Genomic DNA, 26,131 nt, shown 5'->3' with positions numbered 1-26,131 from the left:
TCTCACCATCTCCTCTGCCACCTCCCCTGGCTAAGGCGACCATCATTCCTGCCAATTTTAGCATCTCCAGTCTCTTCCCCCTCCCTTCTGTTTCCAGCACAGCCGTCAGAACATCTATTTAAAATGCAATGTTAACTATGTCACTACCCTACTCAAATCCCTCCCATGGCTCCCCACTGCTTATAGGAAAAATCCCAGAGTTTGGGGCCTGGCATTCAAGGCTCCGCCTGAGCTGGCCTCAGTGGTTTCTCCCACCTCATCCCTCAACAGTCTCCCATCACTCTCTATGACCTTCCCGTGACTTGCTGTTGCCACCTAACTCCAGCCCAGCCACTTTAAGCCTTTATTTCAAGGCCTAATGTAACTCAATCTTCTCAGTCCTAGTCTCCAATTCTGGCTTCCCTCAAATTTCAGTCCTGGCTTGATTGGCACAAATTATACAAATGAGAAATCCCTGCTCTGAGAGCTGGGAAGAGCTCCTCTCCGCCTGGTGGTCTCATCCTGCACCACTCCCAATGCTACCTTCAATTCCTCTGGAGTGGGGCTGACTCCCACTTTGGATGAGACCTGTCCCGTGTTTCAGCCAGCTCAGTTTGTCCCGAGAGAATCCCAGAGCCGGTGCCTGGCACACAGTAAATGCCTGATAAGCCTTCACTGAGCGAATGTAACCCCAAAGGCTGGGTGAGGAGTAAAGCTGGGGCAAGAAGCAGAGAGGACCTCTGGGATCTGTGTAGGATAAAAGTAGGTTACTCTTAGGTGGTCTCAGGAAAGCCAGGTGGGCCCTGAGTGGGTTCCCCAGGGCTGGGAGCCCTGCCCTTTGCTGTCACCTATGTTGTCTACTGACGGAGGATTTAGGTTTTCTTGTCTTTCTCAGGCATAAGGTGGGAGATGGGAGACAGAGCGATCTCAATTTAGCCGCCCTAAAATTCCTGTTACAGTCAGAGGACCCCTCTGCCTAAGATGCATCACATACCAGGGCGATTCCAACCTCTAGGACTCTTCCCTGGCAGGACTGTCCTCTGGGTTTCCTTGTCCTTTCCTTCTCATCCGTCTACCTTTCCTAGTTTGACCTGGCTGAGCCCTGGTGAAATCTCTGCCTTTCCTCCTCTCTGGGTCCAAGCACCTTTCACACCCTCTCTCTCCCCTTTCCTCCATCTCTGTCCAACGCCCTCCCCCTCCCCCTTCCCCCTCCTCCACTCTGCCTCCAGCTTTTTTGGCTGCTGTCTCTTCTTCCTCCTCCTCCTCCTCCCTCCTTCCCTGACGCTGAATAATCAGGCCTGGCTGTCCTGGTTTCTGGAAATACCCGTGTGTGGGCAGTGGCTCAGGGTAGGAACAGGGGATGGATGGATGGGGGCCCCCAGGCAGCCCTGTCCCCCAGTGCAAAGACAACAAAATCCAGGGGTGTGGTCCATGCCTGTCTCCTGCTGGGGAGGGGAGGGCAGGAGGTTTATTGAGCAGTTGGGGAGGGGTGAGAATTCAGAGGGCATGGACGCAGGCCATCTCGTCTCCCAAGTCCTCCTCGTCGAAGCGGGAAAGGATGGACTCCTCGTCACTATAGAGCGAGCTGGTTCCCTGTGCCAGCAGGTCACTGGCAGCACTGTCCATCTCATCCAGTGTCAGGCGACATGCATCTGCAATCTCCTGCTTGGCCAGGGCCACGAAACGTGGGTCTCGAGCAAAGAGGCCCAGACCCTCCGATATGAGCACCTGGGGGCACAGGTGGGATCAGTGTTGATCGAGGGCACACTGTGCACAGAAGGTTCAGTGTGGATAAATGACGTGCCCATGAGGGCATGTAGGGAAGTCAGTAGGGGACAGGGGTGAGGAGAGGTCGTAGGGCAAAGGGATATCTACATGCACAACGTAGGACCCGGGGACTCCTTTCCTTCCTCCTCCAGTACCCACCTCCTCCCCTTCTCCCCCATCCATCTTATCTATATGCCATCTGGACTCACAGCCTCCACCAAGCTGTCGGCACTGCCCCTCTTCCCATGGCTGGGGTCCGAGTGGGTTCCAGGCACGTGCAGACAAGTGAAGGTGCGCAGTGGGCCACTGGATCTGCCGAGGTACCCTTCCCCTGCTGCACCCTCTTCCACCAACAACAGAGGAGCATACAGGAGCCGACCCCGCTGAGGCGGTGTTGCCCAGGAACCCTGAGCCAGAATAAACATCAGAGGGGCAGGGATGGATAAGTAGGGTATGAGGGTCTAGGACTCACTGCTGTGCCTACTCCTTTCCTTCAGTATACAACTGGAGTGAAACTGAATGGGTATAAGTCAGGCTTGAGTTTATTTATGTAAGAGCGCAGAAGGTCTGGGTTTAAATGTCAGCTCTGCCACTTACTACCTGCATGATCTGGGGTAAACCTCTCTGGGCCTCAGTTTCCTCACAAGTACAGTGAGCATTGTGTGCATTCATTCATATGTGTCCTGTTCTTCAGAAGGCTCTGAGGCCAGGCACGGTGGCTTATGGCTGTAATCCCAGCACTTTGGGAGGCTGAGGTGGGTGGATCACCTGAGGTCAGGGGTTTGAGACCAGCCTGGCCAACATGATGAAACCCTATCTCTACTAAAAATACAAAAATTAGCCAGGCATGGTGGCAGGCACCTGCGCAGCTACTTGGGAGGCTGAGTCAGGAGAACCGCTTGGACCCGAGAGGCAGAGGTTACAGTGAGCGAGATCTCAACACTGCACTCCAGCCTGGGCAACAGAGCAAAACTCTGTCTCAAAAAAAAAAAAAAAAAAAAAAAAAAAAAAAAAAAAAAGGGCCTGATATGTGCTGTGTTGAGAAATTCAGCCTAGGCTGCCCCCACCTCTCCAGACCCCAGACCCCAGCACCACCTCCACAGCCTCACCTGAGCCCTATTGGGCCTGAATTTCGCCCACGATGATAGGTGCCTGGGATGGGTAAATCCTCACAACTGCCCTGGCGCTGCAGACACTGGATGGTGAAGGAGGGCTTCCGACCTGGGGGTGGGTGGGGCACCAGGGGCAAGTAGCAATGTCAGTGTTTCCCCAGATCTCTGTCCTGCAGGCCCTTGGGGGCCCCTTGGATCCATCCCTGCTCTCACCTGCAGGTGTGGGGGGCAGCAGACGGCGGCGTGGTGCAAGGTGCCCATCCATGTATCTCTGAGCTCTGTGAGGTGGCAAAAGGACTGGGCACGGGGGAGTCCCTGCCTGCTCATCTAGGTAGGAGAGCCTGTGTGGGTGGAGGGCCAGGGGTGAACTTGGGTCTGGGTCTGGGTCTGGGCCTGGGAGATGTGGCACCAACAGTCCTCCTCGACCCAGTTCCCACCCCTCCCCCACCCCAGCTCATGGATTCATCCCATGTGGTATGGCCAGTGTACCGATCAGGGACTTCCTCATCCTCATCCTGCTTGTCTTGACCTCTGGTTCCCTTGGGCTGAGAATTTCCTTCTTCTGGGATGGTGAAAATGAGAGCCCCAGAGCCTCTCCTGGGGAAAGTGAGGCACGTTAGGCAGACCAGATCCCTCAATATGTGGCCCTGGGCCACTGGTTCCTCTCATATCATGCCCCAACCCTTACAGAAACCTGGGCTTTTAGATTTTTGTTGTTGTTGTTGTTGTTGTTGAGGACAAGTCACATAAAATTAACCATTAACCATTTTAAAGTGACCATGGGCTTTTGTTTAATAGATGTCCATCTCATTAGAAGGACCGAAAGTTTCAAAAAAATCAAAGTTGACCTGTAGAGAGATGCCTTCAACACAAAACTGGGCATGTATTAGGAGTGGAGGGAGCCTGTAAAAGCTAGGCACTTTATTTTTTTATTTTATTTTTTTATTTTCTGAGATGAGGTCTTACTCTGTCACTCAGGCTGGAGTGCAGCAGCATGATCTCAGCTCACTGCAGCCTCAACCTCCCAGGCTCAATTTATCCTCCCACCTCAGCCTCCCAAGCAGCTGGGACTACAGGCATGCACCACCATGCTCAGCTATTTTTTTTATCTTTTGTGTGGACGGGGTCTCATTATGTTGTGCAGGCTGGTCTTGTACTCCTGGGCTCAAGCGATCCTCCCACCTTGGCCTCCCAAAGTGCTGGGATTACGAGTCTGAGCCACCATGCCTGGGCAAGCTAGACACTCTAAAAATTTTTTAAAAAATTTTTCTTTCATCTGCCTATGTATTGTCCAAAAGCTAAGTGCTCAACATGCATTACCATTCATTTCATCCTTTCTTTATCCCTGTGAAGTAAGTGCTTTATCATACCCCTCATACAGGTGAGGAGACTGAGGCTCATAGAAATGAAGTGACTAGGCCGGGCACGGTGGCTCAAGCTTCTAATCCCAGCACTTTGGGAGGCTGAGGTGGGCAGATCACCTGAGGTCAGGAGTTCGAGACCAGCCTGGCCAACATGGCGAAACCTCGTCTCCACTAAAAATACAAAAAAAAATTAGCCTGGTGTCGTGGCGCGCGCCTGTAATCCCAGCTACTCTGGAGCCTGAGGCAAGAGAATCACTTGAACCCGGGAGGCGGAGGTTGCAGTGAGCTGAAATCGTGCCACTGCACTCCAGCCTGGGCGACAGAACGGGACTCTGTCAAAAAAAAAAAAAAAAGTGATTAGCCCAAGGTCACTTAGCAAATGGCAGAGCCAGGATTTGAACTGAAAATCTTGGTTTCAAATAATGTGCTTTTGCATTAAACCTTTGTATTGCCTTTCTTGTATGAATCTCTTATTACCCTCTATTCTTACCTGAGCCCTTGAAACACCTCCATTCTTCCCAAATTTCTGCTTGAAGGCCTCTAGGCCCTCCCTCCCACCCTCCTCAACTTCCTGCCTCCTGAATTGCCTCAGTCCAGTGTCTAGTCCTTGCCTTCCCTCACAATCTACCTCCAGACACTTGACAATACCTGTGGTGTTGGATCCAGCCTGGGCACACTGGGCTGACTGGAGGTGGGAGTCCCCCTGTCATCATCACTGGGCCCAAGGGAGAGTGAATCTGGAATTCTGTCCCCAACAGGCAGAGACACAGAAATCCTGGAGCCCCGGCGAGATGGGGGCTGGGAGACCATCGTGGCCTGTGGAGGGTCACCGGACTGAGTGTTGCATCCACTTTTTGGCTAAGTTATTTGGTCATATAGTGTGTCTCCCCTACAGGTCCATGAATGTGGGCCTTGCCCTCCAACAGCAGTGGTAAATATCAAATAAATAAACAAGTTTAAATAAATAAATAAATTTTTGCGATAGGGTCTTGTTCCGTCACCAGGAGGGAGTGCAGTGGCACAATCACAGCTCACTGTGGTCTCAACCTTCCAGGTTCAAGCAATCCTCCCGCCTCAGCCTCCCAAATAGCTGGGACTATAGGCTTGCACCACCACTCCTAGCTAATTTTTAATTTTTTTGTAGAGAGGCAGTTTCATTATGTTGCCAGAGCTGGTCTTGAACCTTAGGGTTCAAGCAGTTCCCCCACCTTGGCCTCCCAAAGTGCTGGGATTATAGGCATGAGCCACCCTTCCCAGCCTCAAATAAATATTTTTCTACTGCAGAGGGGGCTTCTCTGGGGAGGGGGGGGACTTCTTCCCAGAAGCAGTGTCAAAATCACTCAGGGGATTGAGGAAGTATTTTACAATCAAGTTCCTGGGAGAGTGAAAACTTGTCCTCACTTTGTTAGTTTCCAAGTCCTTCTCATCTTCCTCCTCCACTCCCTCCTGCCCCTCTTCTTCCTCCTCCTCACAGGTGAGGGCCTGGCGCATCTCAGGACCCAAGTCTTGCAGGCTCCGCAGACCAGCCTGTGGAGGTGGTGAAATAGGTAAGCAGGCAGCTCAGGGTCTGAACCTTCCCTCTCTGTTTCCCATGCAGGCGAGTAGGATGGGGGAAGGAGTCCTTCAGCCACCCTGGCCCTCTGTGAGGCCTGGGGCCTCAGTTTCCTCATCTGTGGCATGGGTTTCACAAGATCAAAATGGGGGTCAGCGTCAGCCACAGCACTGCCACACATGCCCGTCCACACCAGGCCCTGTCCCGAAGACCTGAAGGGCGGAGGAGGTGCTAGGGGCGGCCTCGTTGCCTAGTAGCCCTTTTTCTTTCCTCCTCCTGAATTTGCGGAAATAGTCCTGGATCAGAAATGTGGCGTAGAATTTGCCCACGGTGACCTCCTCCTCTAGGGGCAAGGGAAAGAAGGCAAGATCACACGGGGGCCCTCTGACCCAGCCCGCCTCCCCGCTCTCTACCCACCAGCATGGACTTCCCTTTGCCCTCTGCCCAGCGCTGGTTTTGTGGTGGAGAGCGATCATCTGCCATTCAGGGGCTGGCGCGGGGAACTGGGGCGGGGATAGCTCACCGTCTGGTGGGGGGATGACCTCATCTAGCAGCTTCTGCTTCATCCGCTTCCAGATCTTTTTGATGACAATCCGCAGCTCCTGGTTGGCTTGCTCCAGGTTCCCTGCGTTGGAGGAGGATGTGGGGCATGAGCCAATAGGAAGAACCTCCACAGCTGCCCCCTCACTGTTGGAGGGGTGACTTCACAAGCTGCTACCGCAGATGCACACCGCCCCCATTGGACATGGGGGGTGGGGAAACAGGCCTGGAGAATCCGGTCACCCATTTTGAGGTTCAGAGCTAGGAGTGGGGCCCATGATTCAATGAATTTGCTCCTTGCACCCTCCCCAGGAACGATCCCACTCCTGCCCCTCCCCTACACCTTCTGTCTTGATCTTCAGGGATGTCCGGACCAGGGCAAAGAGTGTGGCGTTGAATGTCACCGTCCCATCTGAGTTGAGGGGCATGTTCATTGCCACAAGTCTCTGTGAACACCAGAGACATGAAACCCACTCTGGGAAAATGCTGGGTATGCAGGAATGAATGTCAAGGGGCAGAAACCTCTGAGGATGCGATCAAACACCCCTCCCCACGCAAGGCACATCCCTTCCCACCCTTGCCATGTGATAGCTCTTTCAGGGGCCTGGGGGTGGGCAGGTGCACAGACCTTGCAGGCTACTCGGTGTGGGCACAGCTTCCCGAATCCCAGAGGGGCTGGATACGTCTCAGCAGGGCAACCACATCCAAGTGTTTGATGTGGCCCCTGGAGGAGGTGGGGAGGTACCACTGGATTGGTGATAACCCCTCTAGCCCTTTCTCAAGGCCCCACCAGCTCATCACTACCTCCCCCCACAGTACCCCAGAGCTTGCCAGGGAAGAACTGGAGGGCAGTCAGAGAGGCAGAGGATGAGGCAGTGGAAACCTTGGGGCATCTATTGACTGGGTAATGGGATGCAGAGGTCGGAGGTGTTGGGCCTAGGGGACTATGTAGGGCGGTGCATTGTCCTCTGGATTCTAGGTAAGGGGGTAGAGGCATACTTGGCCCCAGGGTCATATTCAGACCAGATCCTCTTGAATTCATCAAGGTGATGGGGGCCCAGGATGGACCAATCTCTGGTGAGATAATCAAAGTTGTCCATGATCACAGCCACAAAGAGATTTATGATCTGTGGGCCATTGAGCAGGGGAGCGGTTAGGTGAAGGGCAGAACAGTGTCATGGAGGGATGGTGGTAGGCTGGGGTGGGCTTATATGGTCATGAGTCTCTGGGTTGGTCTTGTCATCAGACCAGCCCTCTCACCCACTCTGAAGATCTGGGCTGCCCACGTCACATCCCTGAGCCCCTCAGGGCCAGCCCCCATGACGGTGGTGGTGGTTGTTAGGAAATGGTTCTCACCAGGAAGGCACAGAGCATGAAGAAGCTGATGAAATAGGCGATGGCAAAATTGCTACCACAGGTAAACTCTTCACCAGGGCCGAAGTCAGACTCAGGATCACACCGATTTCCGGGAAGGCTGGCAAGCATTATCTCCTGCCATGCCTCACCAGTGGCACACCTGGTGGGGGTCACACAGGGGTAGCATCCTGAAGGGAAGGCTATGAAGTCATGGCATATGGAGTTGGGAGAGGACTGGGGAATGAGAAGATGACCTACTTCTCACCAGGGGCTACATCTGGCACAGATAACATTTCAATATTTTTTTTTTTTTTTTGAGACGGAGTCTTGCTCTGCCACCCAGGCTGGAGTGCAGTGGCCGGCTCTCAGCTCACTGCAAGCTCCGCCTCCCGGGTTCACGCCATTCTCCTGTCTCAGCCTCCCGAGTAGCTGGGACTACAGGCGCCCGCCTCGTCGCCGGCTAGTTTTTTGTATTTTTTAGTAGAGACGGGGTTTCACCGTGTTAGCCAGGATGGTCTCGATCTCCTGACCTCGTGATCCGCCCGTCTCGGCCTCCCAAAGTGCTGGGATTACAGGCTTGAGCCACCGCGCCCGGCCAACATTTCAATATTTTAACAGCCAGTGTGGCCATGTTGATGACAGTCGTGTTTGCATCTTACAGATGAGGCACTGAGACCTGAGAAGGGGATGTGCCTTACAGACAGAAAGAAAATGGCTGAGGCTAGAATACTCTAACAGACTCCTCACATCATAGCCAGGAAACATCTCTGGCTGTATGGAGCCCCATGCTGCCGTGTTATTCCCATAGATCAAGCAGTCTGAGGCTCAGAGAGGGTGTGTGGGCACCCACGGGCATGAGGTGGCAGGGGAGTGAGTAGATGTCACCTGAACAGAAGCAGCACAGCCTGCGGAAAGGTCTGGAAGTTGTTGTTTCGGTTTATCTGTGTGCCATCCTGAAGAGCCACCTTGCCGAACATCTGTGGACACACCAAGGCTGTGTCAGTGGGGTGAACCCATGCCCCACCCATTTCATACCTCCTAATACCTAAAGGAGCCTCATAACCCTGACAAACAGGGCATCACTGCTGATCTCATTTCACAGATGTGTAGATTGACCCAGGGCTGTCCAGCTTGTCTGTCTACCCGCCACCCCTACTTTGGGGCTATTCCTACCCCATCCCCTGCCAGCAGAGGAGTGCCTAAGGGATGCTTCCTAGGGTCCCCACTTGCCTGCATGCCAATGACGGCATAGATGAAGAATATCATTGCGATGAGAAGAGCCACATAGGGCAAGGCCTATAGGGATGGGGGAGCGGGGCAGAGAATAGATGCACAGGCTCAGGCAGAGAACTATAAGCCCCAGAATGCACTGCTTTCCCTGGCCTGGGCCTACTGGGAGATTCAGTCCATCTCCAAACTGCCCAGGACTGTGGTGTCTCTCTTTTTTTTTGATACGGAGTCTTGCTCTGTCACCCAGGCTGGAGTGCAGTGGCGCAATCTCAGCTCACTGCAAGCTCCGCCTCCTGGGTTTACACCATTCTCCTGCCTCAGCCTCCCAAGTAGCTGGGACTACAGGCGCCCACCACCTCACTCGGCTAGTTTTTTGTATTTTTAGTAGAGACGGGGTTTCACGGTGTTAGCCAGGATGTTCTCGATCTCCTGACCTCGTGATCTGCCAACTGTGATGTCTCTCAAATGTGAACATAGTGTTAAGTAGATAGAGTAAGGTCAGTGAGGCCAGAGGTGTGTTGGAAATTGAGAGCCCAGAAAAGAGAGAAAATTGGAATGATAATTTGGAAATGGGTATGGCATGCTGGGAGATGTAGTTCTGAGGGTTGTAAAGGGGCAGGCTGAGAAGTGTGAAATGGGGGAGAAGTATGGTCAAAGGGATGGGGTGGGGAATTACCTGGAAGGACTTGATGAATGTCCAGAGCAATGTGCGGATCCCTTCACCCTTACTGAGAAGCTTGACCAGCCGCATGACTCGGAAGAGGCGAAAGAAGGTGATGGAAATGCGGGAGCTGTCCTCAGAGCTCTGGGGTGAGGGGTGCAGTAGGGATGCTCAGTTTGCATTTACTCCAGCTATCTCCCTATCTCATTCTTTGGCCCTCCCAGTACCCAAATCACTCAGGCCCCAGGGTAATCCGGAGGGATGGAGGGGCAGAGGGACATGGGAAAAGAAGCAGAGAGTCCTTGTTATGAGGGTGGGCTACCTCGCCAAGGTGGCCACCATTCTGGAGGGAGATATGACCAAGAAAAAGGTGATAGGGGAGATGATGACATCACAGGCCCAAATGAACAAGGTGAGAAATGATGGAGCAGATATAGGGGGTGATGGTGGGGTCATTATACAGGAGACAATGGGAAAGTTTATATGGTAGTGGATTAGGATGGTTGTGGAAAAAGTTGGTAATGGGAGTGGAAGGGAGAGGAGAGAGTAAAGGAGATGATGGATCAGAGACATTGGAGCCAATAAAGGAAATGATGGATCCAGTGGTGTCATAGAGATGATGGAGATGAGAGAACCGATGGAGGAGCCAATGGAGAAGCCAGTGATGGAGATAGGGAACCAGCAGCATTGTCAGTTGAGGCGACAGAACCATGTAGTACCCAATGGAGGTGATGGAGCCAATGATATAGGCAGTGGTGATGACAGAGCCATGAAAGAGCCAGTGTCAGAGACGATGAAGTTGGTGGAGAAATGAAGCCAATGAAGTCATCAGAAAAGATGGAGCCAAAGCAGGAGTCAGTGGACATGACGGAGCCATTGGATGGGGAATGTAGAGGCAATGAAAGAGATAACAGAAATAACAGGAGACGTGTTTCAGGAGATGGTGGAGCCAGTAGATAGGTTACAAAATGGAATGAGGAAGCCGGTAGAGGGGGACTTTGGCTGAACCCAACAGGGACTCAGAAGAGATAGAGCTAGAATGAGAAGCACTGAGTCTCCAGGAATAGGGAGGATACGCGTGGGAGCCACCTACCCACATGAAAGGGAGCCCCAGGATAGAGGTGAGGGAAGGTGTGTAGGGTGAGAGTGGATTAGTGGAAAGGCCAGTTCTCACATTGACTTCAGTGACGGCAATATCCACTACGCTGCCCACCACGATAAGAGCGTCAAACGTGTTCCAGGCGTCAGTAAAGTAATGCTGCAGGCAGGAGAAAAGTATTGCTCTGTCTTCTCAAAGCTTGCAAGCCAGGGTAGGAGGCCAATAGTAGTAGGGGGCGCTGGAGGCAGGCAGGGCTTGGCTTGGATCACATGATGGGCCTGCACCTGAATCCTTCTCACTCCCTAGACTCACTCCCTGGTTGCTGCCCACATCCCCAACCCCAGAGCTCTGCAGTACACTCCACTCCCAAGGAACTCATCCACTGGTGGGTGGGGCTAGAGCGGGGGGCCACCTTGGGCTTGAAGGCGATGATTTTGAGCACCATCTCAATAGTGAAGAGACCAGTGAAGACCATGTTGAGGATGTCCATGGCGTAGTTGAAGGGAGCAGTCTGCTCATAGTGCTGCAGGAGAAAATCAGGTTGAGATGGAACCTGAGGCAGAGACCCCTCACACCCAACCAAATATTCCCTGGCCTGGGCTGAGGCGAGTCTGGGGACATGATCGCACTGTGGATTGGTCAAACCCCTTGCACTGTCTGCCTCCCATTGTGGATACTGGAAAGTTTAGTTCTTGATTCCTAGCTTTTCTTGTAGCTAGGCAAGGCCAGGTTGACTAATGAGACATAAACATAAATCTGCTGTTGGTTAGCAGCTTCTGTAAACAATATTTTGCTTTCCAATGAAAGGATCAAATAAGGAGAGTCCCCAGGTACAACTCTCCTGCCTTGAGTGTGGTTTTGATGCCTGGAGCTGTGACCATGAAACAACAATCATGAGAATGAATGCCAACTTGCTAAGAATGGTAAAGCAGAAAGATAGACAGAACATGGGTCCCGGATGAACAATGAACAAACAGCCTACCTCTGCACTTCTCGATACCTGAGATAATTACCACAATTCATTGACTCCAGGATGCACATCTTTTTACATTTTAGAATATCTGAAATTGGGGTGCATTTTATAATAAATGGCAACTTACAATGGCCACTGGCTACCTTTTTTTTCACATTCTTATATCTCTGAAATCAGGATGCAACTTACAAGTACTGGCCATAGACTTGAAGAAATATGGCAAATGTCTTTATAGCTTAAGTCACTGTTAGTTAGCAGGGGGTTTGTTACTTGCAGCCTTAAGTGTTCCTAATGGTTCCCAAGGGATTGTGTGGAGATAATAGGGTCAGGAGTCTGGCGGGGGTCAGGCAGGGATTTCAGACCTGCATGGCTAGGGCAACTGTGTTGAGCAAGATGAGCAGGAACATCAGGTACTCGAAGGCAGCAGAGTTCACAGTGGCCCACACACGATACTGATGCGGGTTCTTGGGGATGTAACGACGGAGTGGCTGGGCCTTGAGGGCATATTCCACACACTGACGCTGCATACCAGGGCAGGGCATGAGTGAGCAGTGGGGTCCTGAGGCAAGGAGGGAAGGGTTGGTGACCATCCACAGGGGGCCAGGGGTCAGAGGTCACCTGGTTCTTGTCCAGCTCACAGTTTTGATACTCCTGCTCGCCCTGGGCACGGAAGGTGATGATGACGAAGCCCACGAAGATGTTCATCATGAAGAACGCAATGATGATGATGTAGACAATGAAGAACACTGAGATTTCCACACGGTAATTATAGATGGGGCCGTGGTCCTCTGCATATGCATCGATGGCCTTGTATAGCAGTCTGTGGGAGCCAGAGGGGGGTAGAGGTAGGGGCAGGTGAGGGGATATCCCAGCCCCTTCAGACCTACCCCCAGTCCACTTATCAGAGACACCCCAGAGTTTCCTGCCCGGCACCCCAAAGACCCCTAAATCTCCTGACCTAACCACCTGGGACCTCCATACATACTCTAAGAGACCACTGCCAGACCCTCAAAGAGTCCAAATCCTCTGTCCCATGCCCTCAGAAACCCCCATACAGTCCTCCAGAGAATCTCCATTCAGACCCTCAAAGACCCAGAAATCCCTAAGTTTCCACAGACCTTCAAAACCCCTTCTCCAACCATCTGGAGACCCCCATGCACCTCCCCAGAACTTCCACAAAAGCCCCCAATGATCTGTAAATTTATCCCTGTCTATCAACTTGAATCCCCACTCCATCTTCCCACAGAGCCCCACAATGAGTATCCCAAAGACCTGCACAGCTTTCTAGAAATCCCTGAATTCCTGCTTCATCTCTTCAGAGACCAATCCCAGTCCCCTCAGACCTCCACTCTGTCCCCCCAAACCATCTCCAATCCTTTCTAGGCTTCTATCTAGCTACCTAGTCCCTTAGAGACCCCTGTCTAATTCCTGGAGATCCCTCACTCAAGTCCCCAAAGAACTCCCACCCAGCTTCTGGGAACCCCACCTCTACAGTCCTCCGATACACTTACCACTCTCTAGAAAAACCCTATCCAGTCTCGAGAGACCTTCGTCACATCCCCAAGGTACACTCCCACCCATTCCCAGGAGATCCCAACCCAATCCTGCAGAGACCCCTGCCTTATCCCCTGATAACCCCAGGGCCTTGTCCCTCACGCAGGCCAGCCTTCAAAGGTGGAGACAGTGAACAGGGCCATCATGGCTGAAAGGACGTTGTCAAAGTTGAAATCACTGTTGACCCAGAGCCGCTCCCGGACCAGGGGCCGTGACACATCTCCATCTGGGTACACCAGGAAGGAGCCCCTACGGATGTTGCAAACAGGTTAGATGGGTGAGGAGGGGAGAGGAACTGGGGAAAGGGTCTGGGGTCTCCAGCATGGAGGCAGCAGGACATAGTGGTGGAGCAATATGGTCTGGGTTCAAATCCTGTCCCTCCATGTCCTGGCTGGGTGATCTTGCACATTTACCCTTTCTGTGCTTCCATTTCCCCACTCTAAGAAATAAGGATAATAACAGAATTGATTTCCTGGCTTGTCACAAGGATTAATAAATGTCACAAGTCAAGACATGAGACTAGTGTCTGGCACATAGTTGGCATCATTTCATCATCACCATTATTCTCATCATCGCCTGCCAGGAAAAAGTAAAACGAATAATAGCCAACGTTTATTAGCACTAACTGTATGCCAGGCACTGAGCTAGATTTTCTTTTTTTTTTTTTTTTTTGAGACAGAGTCTCAAAAAAGACTCCACCCAGACTGGAGTGCAGTGGCATGATCTCGGCTCACTGCAACCTCCGCCTCCCAGGTTCAAGCGATTCTCCCCCCCCCCCATCTTCCCGAGTAGCTGGGATTACAGGTGCACAACATCAAGCCCAGCTAATTTTTGTATTTTTAGTAGAGATAGGGTTTCACTACATTGGCTAGGCTGGTGTCAAACTCCCAACCTCAGGTGATCTGCCTGCCTCAACTTCCCAAAGTGCTGGGATTACAGGCGTGAGCCACAGCGCCCAGCCCAAGCTAGGTTTTCTGTGTAGCAACTTTACATTGTACAAAGTACATTTTCCATGTAGTAGCTCATTTACTCTTCACAAGAGCCTTGTGAGATAGCCCCGTTTTTCAGTTGAGTGAAATGGAACTGAGTAAGTTTAAGAAATGTAACTAAGTCTCATTAAGTGGATTTGAACCAGTAATGTCTGACTTCATAGCCCAGGCTTTTAACTACCCTCTACAGGAGTCTCAAGATGGAAGCTGGGGGCTCAGGGTGGGGGTGGTGATTGCTAAGGGGTCTGGAGTGGAATGTAGGTCACTTGGGGAATGTGGAGACGGATTTGGGGGAGGTATCGGGGGACCTCCGAAGACTTGGTGAGATCTGAGGGCCTCTGCAGTTCTTGGGACAATTCTCGGACTATATCTTTGGGCCTTGGTGAGATCTAGGGGCTGTATAGTCTTTGGGAGGGGTCCTGAGCTCCGTGGAGGGCAGAGCCTTGGGCACTCACTTGCATTCTTGAGGGGTGTGTTTGGCCTCATCCGTGCAGGTGTAGAATTTCCCCTGTAGGGAGGATGTCTGTCATATAGGTTCACCCTTCATCACGCTCCCGCCCGGACCCCTGCCTGGCATTCCCTCCAGTGTTTGCCCCACCTTGAAGAGCTGCACCCCGATGCAGGCGAACATAAATTGCAGTAGTGTGGTGACAATCATGATGTTCCCGATGGTCCGGATGGCCACAAATACACACTGCACCACATGCTGCGGGCACCCAAGCATATGGCTACTGAACACTACAGGCCACAGTGGTCATGAGGCAGGGACTCTGGATGCAGCTCAGGGACTTGGGCTGGGGACATGTGGTGATGGGTCAGAGATGTATGGTTAGCAACATGTGTTCAAGAGGCAGTGTTAGGGGCTAGAGATGTGTGGGCACCCACCAGGAATAGGTGTTTGCTGGGTGGGGATCTGTGGCCACCTGTCAGGGAGCTGGGTCTGAGAAATGTGGCCACTGGTAGAAACATATGGTCACTTGGAAGGAACATGGGTCACGCTACATGGCTAGTGGTCAGGGATGTGTATTTACATGTCAGGTCCAGGCTGTATGGTCACGCATCAGTGCAAATGGTCAGTCTGATCAGTGATCTTGGCCCCAGGGGAAGGGCAGGGCCTAGGTCCTGTGGGTTTGGGTGCGGTGGGGTTACCTTGAGTCCCTTGGCCCTGTTGATGGCTCGGAGGGGCCGTAGTACTCGCAGTACTCGCAGAATCTTCACCACTGAGATGGCGCTGGAGCTGGGGAAGGGTCAATCCTCAGGCATTGGCCCTGGCTGGGCCCCGGCTGTGAGAGGAATGGGGTGGGCTGGGGAGCTGTCACTTACTGGATGCCAAAGGAGATGAGGGACACACTGACCACCAGCAGATCCAACATATTAAACCAGCTACGGCAGAAGGAGCCGCGGTGCAGGAAGGCCCCAAACACTGTCATCTGGGGACGGGACATGAGGCTAGACTCCAGACCTGGAGGTGGTGGGGGTTGGGGGAGGTGGGGATGGGGACAGGAGAGGTGGGCTGCAAGGACCGGTGGGGAGAGTGCTGGGGCAGCTGAGGGTAGGACTGGAGTCCCATTAGTCACCTTTAGTAGAATCTCCACAGTGAAAATGGAGGTGAAGGCATAATCGAAGTAACCCAGAATCTGGGGTGTGAGAAAGAGCAGGGAGCCACTGAGTCACGACTGAGGGGGATCCTAGGTGACTTCTCAAAAGGCTTGGCCATCAGAAGATTAGGGTTAAATTTGGACTCTTCTGCCTTTACCCAGCTACATGGGCACCCTTGGCCTGCTTAACCTCTCTGAGCACAGCTTCCTCCTCAGTCAAATATTGATCTCCCCCCTGGTGCTTCCCCGTGTGTTGCACACACCGTAAAGGCTGGTACTGCATCAGCTGCCATTAACGAGCCTCTCTCTCAGCTCACCTAGGGCTCTTCTCCTTATCTCCACCCTGCCCCAGCTTGTGCCCACAAGGACACCCCTAGGAGTGTCCCCTCAGCTCCTATCTCCCAGCCAAAGGCTCACGTGGTTGCGGAAGGAGTGGGCTCGGATGGGGTCCTCAGCGGCCAGGGACACACTGCTGAGGATGATGAACACCAGGATAAGATTGGTGAAGACATGATGGTGGATGAGGGTGTGGCAGCCCTTCCTCAGCCTGTGGAGAGGGAGTGGGCCATGGTCAGAACTCAGGACCACAGAACTGATCAGGGATTCCAAGGGATACAGCTCTGGCCCTGATGCAACACCCATGCCCCCACTCCCACCTTGGCTGCTCCATGGTCCTCCACCTGCCCTAGCCCCTCCTGCCTCACCCCCTGCCACTTCCAGCACTCACGGATTGGTTTGGCTGAGGCAGAAGAAGGCGCTGCCCTCAGGGATGGGTACCACCTTCTCCTTGGGTACAACTTCCTGCAGGAGTTCCACACCGCCTGCACCTTCTTCCTCTTCTTCCTCTTCTTCTTCCTCCTCCTCCTCCATGTCTGGCACCAGAGAAAAGCAAAAAAGAAAATTAATTGAGCAAGTTGATGTAAAACACCCAGAAGAGTGTTTGCCACATGACAGTTCTTCCCATTTCCCTGCTAGAATGTCAGCTCCTCCAGGAAGGTATTTTAGTCTGTTTTGTACGCCGCTGTGTCCGCAGCACTTAGAACAGTGCCTGGGACACAGTAGGAGCTCAGTAAATGTGTGTTGAATGAATGTTGTGTACACAGACTATTTTATAATAAAGGCTCTGAGAAGTTCAGCAGTAAACAAACGTGTTTCTCTTCTTCTTACTTTTCTTTAGAGATAGGGTCTCACTCTGCTTCCCCAGGTTGGACTTCAGTGGCGCCATCATGGCTCACTGCAACCTTGAACTCCCGTGCTCAAGCAACCCTCCTACCTTAGCCTCCCGAGTAGCTGGGACTACAGGCTTGCATCATCATGCCTGGCTAATTATTATTATTATTTTTTAAGAGATGGGGTCTTGCTATGTTGCCTAAGCTGCATTTCTCTTCTTTAACCTCAATGTTCCCAAACGTTGCTGACCACATACCAAGTCTGTATTTGCAGGATGATCTTGGAAAAGGCTGATCTCTGGAGAGGAGGGTCTCAGGGTCAGGAGCTGTCTGCCTGAGCTCTGTCCCCAGGGTCCCACACCTGCTCCACCTGGCCCTGCCTACTTGCCTGCTCCTTCCCTCCTTGTACCCTCCTCTTCCTCTTTCTCCACACCAGGCACCTGAGGACAGGAAGACGGGGGTCATCAATGGTGAGGGAGACACAGGGAATGGACACAGAGGAAGCACGGAAGAAATGCAATAATAGGGGAATGAATAGGCAGAGGATGAAGGTTAAAGACATGCACATGGCTGGGCGCAGTGGCTCATGCCTGTAATCTCAGCACTTTGGGAGGCTGAGGCAGGTGGACCACTTGAGGTCAATGAGTTCGAGACCAGCCTGGCCAACATGGTGAAACCCTGTCTCTTTCAAAAATAACAAAAATTAGCCGGGTGTGGTGGCGCACGCCTGTAAATTCCAGCTACTCAGGAGGCTGAGGCAGGAGAATCTGTTGGACCCGGGAGGCAGAGGTTGCAGTGAACTGAGATGGCACCCCTGCACTCCAGCCTGGGTGACAGAGTGAGACTCTGTCTCAAAATAAAACAACAACAAAAAACCAGACATGCACACATAGACAGGTAGTGGTGGGAGTAGGAGGTGTAGACAGTGCCCAGGCATCTAACTCACCAGGCCTTTATTCTCCGGTGGGAGGTCCTTCTCACTGCTCTTCTCCCTGTGCAAGGAAATAGGGGTGGTTGCTGCAGATGGGCAAAGGGGGATCAATACAGTCAGAACAGACCTTTCTTGAGTCCCATAGAACCTTGCTTCTGCTCTTCCCCATTGCCCGTCCCAACAGTCTGTTCTCAAAGCAGCCAGAGGGAGCCTGTTAAACCCTGTCTGGGACATCCCAACTCTACCCACAACCCTCCCACGGCTCCTTAATTCAGGAAAAACTACAGTCCTCACCCTGGCCCAGAATGCCCTCAATCTGGTCCCCCATTTCCTCCGCTGACCTTCACTCCATACCACTCTCCTCCTTCCTCACTCCATTCCAGCCTCACTGTTCTTATTTTTATTTTTTTTGAGATGGAGTTTCACTCTATTGCTCAGGCTAGAGGGCAGTGGTGCGATATTGACTCACTGCAACCTCCACCTCCTGGGTTCAAGTGAGCTTGTCCAGCTAATTTTCTTTTGTATTTTTAGTAGAGACAGGGTTTCACCGTGTTGGTCAGGCTGGCCTCGAACTCCTAACCTTAGGTGATCCACCCTCCTCGGCCTCCCGAAATGCTGGGATTACAGGTGTGAGCCACTGCACCGGGCATCGCTGGTATTTTTTTTGAAAGTGCTAAGAATGCAGCCAGGTGCGGTGGCACACGCCTGTAATCTCAGTACTTTGGGAAGCTGAGGTGGGCAGATCACCTGAGGTTAGGAGTTCAAGACCAGCCTTGCCAACATGGTGAAACCCTGTCTCTACTAAAAATACAAAAAAAAAAAAAAAAAAAAAAATAGCTGTGTGTGGTGGTGTACGTCTGTAATCCCAGCTACTCAGGAGGTTGAGGCAGGAGAATTGCTTGAACCTGGGAAGCAGAGGTTGCAGTGAGCTGAGATGGCACCACTGCACTCCAGCCTGGGTGACAAGAGCAAAACTCCATCTCAGAAAAAAAGAAAAAAAAGTGCTAAGAACATTAGCACCCCAGGACCTTTGCACTTGCCACTCCCCTTTTGAATACTCTTCCCCAGATATTTGCATGGCTCACTCCTGCACTTCATTCAAGTCTCTGGTGAAATGTCACTTCCTCATAGAGACTTTCCTTGCCAACCTTAACCCCTAAGAGCAATCTTCTGGCTGGGCGCGGTGGCTCAAGCCTGTATCCCAGCATTTTGGGAGGCCGAGATGGGCGGATCACGAGGTCAGGAGATCGAGACCATCCTGGCTAACACGGTGAAACCCCGCCTCTACTAAAAATACAAAAACTAGCTGGGCGAGTGGCGGGCGCCTGTAGTCCCAGCTACTTGGGAGGCTGAGGCAGGAGAATGGCGCAAACCCGGAAGGCGGAGCTTGCAGTGAGCTGAGATCCGGCCACTGCACTCCAGCCTGGGCAATAGAGCGAGACTCCGTCTCAAAAAAAAAAAAAAAAAAAAAAAAGAGCAATCTTCATTTCTTGCTGTCCTTTCATTCTGTTTTATTTCTCTTTATTACATATTATTAACATATATTATATATTCATTTGTTTATATTTTTCTTGCCTTCCTCAACTAGAATGTTAGTTCCATGAAGGTAGGGACTCTGTCTGACTTGACCCCTGTTGTCTCCTCAGCATCTAGAACAGGACCTGGCACACAGTAGGCACTCAATAGATGCATGTTGAATGAATGAGGACTGGCAGATGGTATCTGGAGATGGGGATTACCAGAGTGTCTAGAGGCATCTCTGGTGGTGGGGGTGTCTGAGGGGTTCCCAGTCAGGGATCCCAGAGAGAGACTGTGTTAGGGGTGGAGCCAGATCTCACCCGCCCTTGTCCTTGGCAGTGCCTGCATCTCCACTGGCCAGGTTGTCCACAGCAATGGCAAGAAACACGTTCAACAGGATGTCTGGGATGAGCTTAGGCTGCAAAGGATGGAGAAGCACCCTGCCTATAGACCACCCAGGTCCCACCATCATCCAGCCCCACAAAGCTCCAAGGATACAGTTGCCACAGATGAAGAGAATGATGAAATAGATGCACACCAGCATTCCTGGGAAGAAGGGACCACCGTATGCCATGATACCATCATACATGACCACGTTCCAGTCCTCACCTGTCAGGATCTGGGGGTGGAAAGTCACCATGGAGCTCTTGGACCCCCTCCAACTCCAGGGTCTCCCCGACCCACCCATCCCTGGTCTCCAGATCCCACCTGAAAGACAGTGAGGAGGCCTGGGGGAACGTGTCAAAGGTGCTTCGCTGGTGTGGGTCTGGTCAAAGTTGAACTTGCCCCCAAACAGCTGCATGCCAAGCAGGGAGAAGATAATGATGAAGAGGAAGAGGAGAGCAGCAAGGATGCGATGGATTTCATTGAATTGAGCAGGGATGCCACCAGATTGCTCAGAGATGCCCAGTGTCTGCAGCAGAAATGGGAGGTGGAAAGGTCGATGCCATGTCCACTGGACGTGGCTGGCGCATCCGGAGCCGGGGCAGGGCTCCAGCTTGGGATGCTCCTGGGAAGGTTCGGCTCAAATAGCTTTGGTGTCAGGGTTAGAAGTGATTTTGGAGTTGGGGTGAGATGAGAGTAAGAAGTGGGGGAGGCTGGGCACGGTGGCTCATGCCTGTAATCCCAGCACTTTGGGAAGCCGAGGTGGGCAGATCATGAGGTCAGGAGATCGATACCATCCTGGCTAACATGCTGAAACCCCATCTCTACTAAAAATACAAAAAAAAAAAAAAAAAAAAAAAAATTAGCCGGGCGTTGTGGCAGGCGCCTGTAGTCCCAGCTACTCAGGAGTCTGAGACAGGAGAATGTCATGAACCCGGGAGGTGGAGCTTGCAGTGAGTCAAGATCGCACCACTGCACTCCAGCCTGGGCGACAGAGTGAGACTCCGTCTTAAAAAAAAAAAAAAAAAAAGAAGTAAAGAAGTAGGGGAAAGTTGAGAGTTTGGTGTTAGGGTTGGTGTTGGGGTGTAATGGGAGATTGGGAGATAAGGTTACTATGGAGGGTTTTTTTTTTTTTTTCCTTTTTCTTTTTCTTTTTTCTGTTGCCCAAGCTGGAGTACAGTGGCACAATCTCAGCTCACTGCAACCTCCACCTTCCGAGTTCAAGCGATTCTCCTGCCTCAGCCTCCCAAGTAGCTGGGACTATAGGCACGTGCCACCATGCCTGGCTAATTTTTTTTGTATTTTTATTACAGACGGGGTTTCACTACTTTGGCCAGGCTGGTCTTGAACTTCTGACCTCATGATCCACCCGCCTCAGCCTCCCAAAGTGCGGGGATTACAGGCGTGAGCCACCGCGCCCAGCCTAGGATGGAGGTTTAATGGAAGTTGGTGAAGCTAGAATTGGGCTTCAGGTTGGGACTGGGCCTGGTGTTGGGGATGGGGTTGTGACGTATTTGGGGTTGGAGACGGAGTTAAGGACAAGTCGTGGTTGAGGGCTGGGATAGAGGAGGGGATGGGAGGAGACTGGGGCTGAGAATGGAAATGGAGTTGCAGTTGACGATAGGGTGATAGGTAGGGGTTAGGGACATGGGGGTTCTGTTTGGGGATGAGGATGATATTATGGTTGGTGGTTAGTGACAGGGATGGGGCTGGGAGTTAGGGATGAGGTGGGAGATGGGGTTGGGCTTGGGAATGGGTGTTAGGGTTATAAATGGGCTCATAGGTGACCTGGGGTTGGGGTTTGGGATCAGAGATGGTATTGTGGTTGGGGTTTGGGATGGGGTTTGGGTTGGGAATGAGTATGGCATTGAAATCGGAGATGGGGTTGGATAAAAATGTTAGAGGAGGAGTTGAGGTTGAGGAAGGCGATGGAAATGGAGTAGACATTCTCCTCAGTGGATGAAGACAGGAACTTGTGTCTGCTTTGATTCCTGGTGTTTCCCTAGGGCTTGGTAGGGTGCCTGGCACGCAGCAGGCACTCAATGGTTGTCTGCTCAATGAATGGTAAAGCAGATGAAGCTATCATTGGAGCTTGGGTGGGGGCTGTTGGGGCTGTGTTTGGGGTCCTAGTCTTCCCCCTCCCCTGATACACACCTGGTGACCTTAAAGATCCTGAGGAGGCGCACACATCGGAGCACTGAGATGCCCAAGGGCTGCATGGTGCCCACCTCCACCAAGGTGGTCTCCAGGATGCCCCCACAGACCACGAAGCAGTCAAAGCGGTTGAAGAAGGAAGAGACATAGGCAGACGGGCCCAGACCATACAGCTTGAGAAGCATCTCCACCGTGAACAGACAGAGCAACACTTTGTTGGCGTACTCTGTGGGGAGATGGGCAGGGGTGATTGGGCTGGCCAGTTTCCGTGGTGACATGTGGAGAGGTAACTAGGGACCATGGGGTGACCCAGGGTAGCTGGTATCAGGCCAGGTGCTGGCTGAGGGAAAACTTAGGGCTAGGGATTGGGGTGAGTTTGTAGGTCAGAGTAGGTGAAGTTTTGAGGGGCTTGGAGATGGGGATGTGGGGCAGAGTCGGGGTGGGGGCCAGACTATGAATCCAGAAGACCCAAATTCACAAGTAGAGTTAGAGTCTAGGGTTTCTTTGGGATTGGGGCTGGTTTGTGGGTTATGGGTTAGAAATGTGCTCAGTATTCAGGCTGGGGCTGAGATTATAATGAATCATAGTAAGAGCTGACACTTATAAAGTGTTAGCTCTCTGGTGGGCTATGTCCTAAGCACTTTTCACTTTATATCATTTACTCCTCTTTGCTGCCTCATGAAGTGGATACTGTTATCTATCATCTCCATTTTGTAGATGTGGAGAACTTGTCCAGACAGTGTGATGGTAAGAGCCTGGATTCTGGAGCCAGGCTGCCTGGGTTCTAATTCCGGCTCTGCCACTCACTAGCTGAGTCCCGAGATTAGTCGTTTAACCCCTCAGTGCCTCGGTGCTCAGTGTTCTGTGCCTTAGTATTTAACTCGCATAAGGTTGTGGTGAAGAAATTGTCAGTACACATAAAGAAAGGTGCTGAGGAAGGAGCTTGAGGCACACAGCAAGTTCTACCTGTGTAAGCTACAAGGTGGGATGGAATAGGCTAAGGGCTCTGGATTTATTTAGGGGGAAAGGCAATGTCTTGGGGGCTGAGGCACCCTAGAGGTCCTGGATTTAAGCTTCTGGGGTAGAAAGAATAGGAGGCTGGGGGAGACGACTGGCAGGCTGGGGGTATACCCTGGATCTGGGTGAGCCACACAGGCTGCCCATGGTGCTCAGAGGCGATGGTCAGCGTGTTGAGGAAGACAAGCAACAGTACAGCCCAGTAGCAGGCATTGGACTTCACAGCCCGACGGCAGCGCGCCCGAAGGACCCGGTTGGCTCGGCGGAGGCGGCGGCTGGGGGAAGGGGAGCCCACAGGCTGAGATCACCTACCTAAGCCCGCCCTGGGGGGCTCAGGTGGGGGGTCTCAAAGGTGATGAGGGCTTGGAGGTGGGGGGTTTCAAAGTCATGGAGTCGAGGATTCACACAACTTTCCCAACTCACCAGACCCTGGTTTTCATGATCTTGTTTCTGAAAAAGAGGGGGGATGGGAGGTGGGTGTCATAAAGGGCAGAAGGGGAGTCAGTAACTGGGGCCAGAGGTCAAGGACTGAGGTCGAGGCTTGAGGCTAAAGAAAGGACTAGAGCCAGGGTTTGGACTGGCTTCTGGGCTGGGTCAGGGGCTGGGGGCCCTCACAGGCATCGTGTACAGCTGGCCAGAGCCCCCTCTTCCTCATCTTCATCGCCTTGGGTCTCTGTCATTGAACCGGTGTCACTGGCTGGGAGGCTGGCTGTAGGCAAGGTGGGGATAGTGGTCAGGACCTGAAGACCCAAGGTCCAACCTTTGGCTTCACCTCTGCCTGCCCACCCCCACCCCAGCCTGGCTGGACCCCCACCATGGCTGCTGGTGGAGTGTGTGGAGCGAGTGGAATGACTGAACCAGCGCAGACGTCCACGCCTCCTATTGGTCAGCTCGGTCAGCTGTGGCCCTGCAGGGAGAGAAAGGACAATCAGGGAGGACATACTGGGGGCAGGGTCAGGGCCATGTCTAGGGTAGGGGCGTCATTTGGAGTCTTTATAGCTGAGGTTGGTCTTGATTCTGCATTTTGAGCCATAATTTGGGAGGGGGGAGCTGGGGCTAGAGTTGTTGCAGATCAGGCCTGGGTGGGTCTCAGGAGGGCAGACCACATCTAAGGCACTCAGGGAATGGGCCAGATTGGAGTTGCCTACGATGGCCCGCCCGGCCCTCTTCAGCCATAGACCAGGTTGCCATCGGCGGAGGGGTCCTCCATGTCCAGCTCTTCGGCTTGAGTGATCCAGTCCAGGTAGCCCCGCAGGTCCTCCTCCATCTGCTGTCTCCCGCTGCTTCTGGAAGTCCCCGCGAGCTTTTGCTTTCTCTCTCTCCTTGGAGAACTCCCTGAGGGAGGAGGATAGAGGGCTAGGGGGAGGAGCCAATCTGAACACCTTGCTTTCTTTTTTTTTTTTTTTTTTTTTTTTTTTTTTTGAGACGGAGTCTCGCTCTATCGCCCGGGCTGGAGTGCAGTGGCCGATCTCAGCTCACTGCAAGCTCCGCCTCCGGGTTTACGCCATTCTCCTGCCTCAGCCTCCCGAGTAGCTGGGACTACAGGCGCCCGCCACCTCGCCCGGCTAGTTTTTGTATTTTTTAGTAGAGACGGGGTTTCACCGTGTTCACCAGGATGGTCTCGATCTCCTGACCTCGTGATCCGCCCGTCTCGGCCTCCCAAAGTGCTGGGATTACAGGCTTGAGCCACCGCGCCCGGCCAACCTTGCTTTCATCTCTCCAGCCACACTAGCCTCCTAGCTACTCTTTGAATATGCCAAGCACATTCTAGCCTTAGGGCCTTTGCACTGACCATTCTCTTTGCTTGGAATGCTTTTCCCTCAGATAACCACATGGTGCACCTCATCTCTCTTTTTTTTTTTCCTTTTCCCCAGAGACAGGGTCTCACTCTATCACTCAGGGTGGAGTGCAGTGGTGTGATTATAGCTCACCACAGCCTCGACCTCCTGGGCTCAAGCAATCCTCCCACCTCAGCTTCCTGAGTAGCAAGGACTACAGGCATGCGCCACCATGCCCAGCTATTTTTGTTCATTTTTTTGTAGAGATGAGGTCTCACTATGTTGCCCAGGCTGGTCTCGAACTCCTGACCTCGAGTCATCCTCCCGCCTTGGCCTCCCATAGTGCTGGAATTATAGGCATGAGCCACTGCACCTGGCTTCTTTCACATTTTTACTCAAATAACACCTTGTCAAGACAGTCTTTCCTGACATCCCTATTTATAATCACAAGATCTCTCCATTCTTATCTTTTATCTTTCCTTTCTTTCCACAGTACACATTCCATATAAAACACTACATATATGTGCGTGCCAATATATAAATGCACACACTTATTTTATTGCATATGTTGCTACTTTCTGTCTCTCCCCATCAGAATGTAATACCAGGAAGGCAGAGATTTTTGTCTTTTGTTCCATTCCTAAAATGGTGCCTCACATACAATAGATGCTCATGATTGAATGGAGTATTTCAGATCGGTTTTGAAGGATGCCTAGGAGTTTGCCAGGCACAAAGAAGCAGGCAGTGGCTGAGGGGTGGGAAGCTGGGAGTCTCTAGATCCCTCACCCACAGGACGCCAAGCACAAGATTGAGGACGAAGAAGGACCCAAAGATGACAAGGCTCACAAAGTACACCCAGGGCAGTTCATACCCCATGGCATCTTGCATCTGGGGAGAGAAAAGGCATGCATCCCTCAGGGTAGGCAGACACTCCTGCGTGAGTGTCAGGGAGGAAAGGCAGGTGCAGCCTCCGAGCTCTGTGCCCACAGTCCACCTCACCCAGTAGAGCACATCAGTCCAGCCTTCCATGGTGACGCACTGGAAGACTGTCAGCATGGCGAAGAAGAAGTTGTCAAAGTTGGTGATGCCTCCATTAGGTCCTGGCCAGCGCCCGCGGCACTCAGTCTGGTTCAGCGTGCATGCACGCCCCGATCCGGAAGAGGCACAGGGCGATGGGTCCTCCTCCGCTTCCACCTCTGCAGGAAGACTGGAGCTTGGGGCTCGAAGCAGGCCCACTCTCAGTCGCTGCCACCCTGAAGCCCCGCCCACTAGGAAGTTCCACTTGGGTACTAGATTTTACTTTTACTTTTTCTTTTCTTTCTTTTTCTTTTCTTTCTTTTTTTTTTTTTTTGAGACGGAGTCTCTCTGTCACCCAGGCTGGAGTGCAGTGGCCGGATCTCAGATCA

At 52.4% G+C, this 26,131-nt stretch overlaps 1 protein-coding gene across 1 annotated transcript; it reads right to left on the bottom strand.

The window, feature by feature from the left end:
- Positions 1–1,437: 1,437 nt before the first annotated feature.
- Positions 1,438–26,040, bottom strand: CACNA1F (calcium voltage-gated channel subunit alpha1 F). The gene is given in 46 exon segments (XM_033201215.1): positions 1,438–1,707; positions 1,956–2,153; positions 2,856–2,967; positions 3,072–3,199; positions 3,348–3,455; positions 4,871–5,038; positions 5,624–5,749; positions 5,987–6,117; positions 6,298–6,399; positions 6,658–6,760; positions 6,943–6,989; positions 6,992–7,038; positions 7,314–7,441; positions 7,671–7,830; positions 8,556–8,647; positions 8,901–8,966; positions 9,577–9,705; positions 9,884–9,904; positions 10,736–10,819; positions 11,073–11,183; positions 11,996–12,154; positions 12,252–12,453; positions 13,290–13,436; positions 14,632–14,684; positions 14,775–14,882; positions 15,326–15,413; positions 15,500–15,606; positions 15,754–15,813; positions 16,192–16,321; positions 16,502–16,646; positions 17,332–17,383; positions 17,890–17,935; positions 19,713–19,794; positions 19,891–20,011; positions 20,101–20,120; positions 20,123–20,149; positions 20,152–20,235; positions 20,238–20,305; positions 21,931–22,156; positions 23,062–23,222; positions 23,371–23,397; positions 23,563–23,656; positions 23,762–23,854; positions 24,096–24,282; positions 25,512–25,613; positions 25,725–26,040. Coding segments are annotated over 42 exon segments (4,248 nt in total). The 5' UTR covers positions 25,782–26,040; the 3' UTR covers positions 1,438–1,707; positions 1,956–2,153; positions 2,856–2,967; positions 3,072–3,199; positions 3,348–3,368.
- Positions 26,041–26,131: the final 91 nt, after the last annotated feature.

The sequence above is a fragment of the Trachypithecus francoisi genome, unplaced genomic scaffold (genome assembly GCF_009764315.1).
Source record: "Trachypithecus francoisi isolate TF-2019V2 unplaced genomic scaffold, Tfra_2.0 Lachesis_group6, whole genome shotgun sequence".
Lineage (NCBI taxonomy): Eukaryota > Metazoa > Chordata > Mammalia > Primates > Cercopithecidae > Trachypithecus > Trachypithecus francoisi.
Note: the sequence above shows the minus strand (reverse complement) of the source record. Positions and strands in the feature narration are given on the sequence as shown.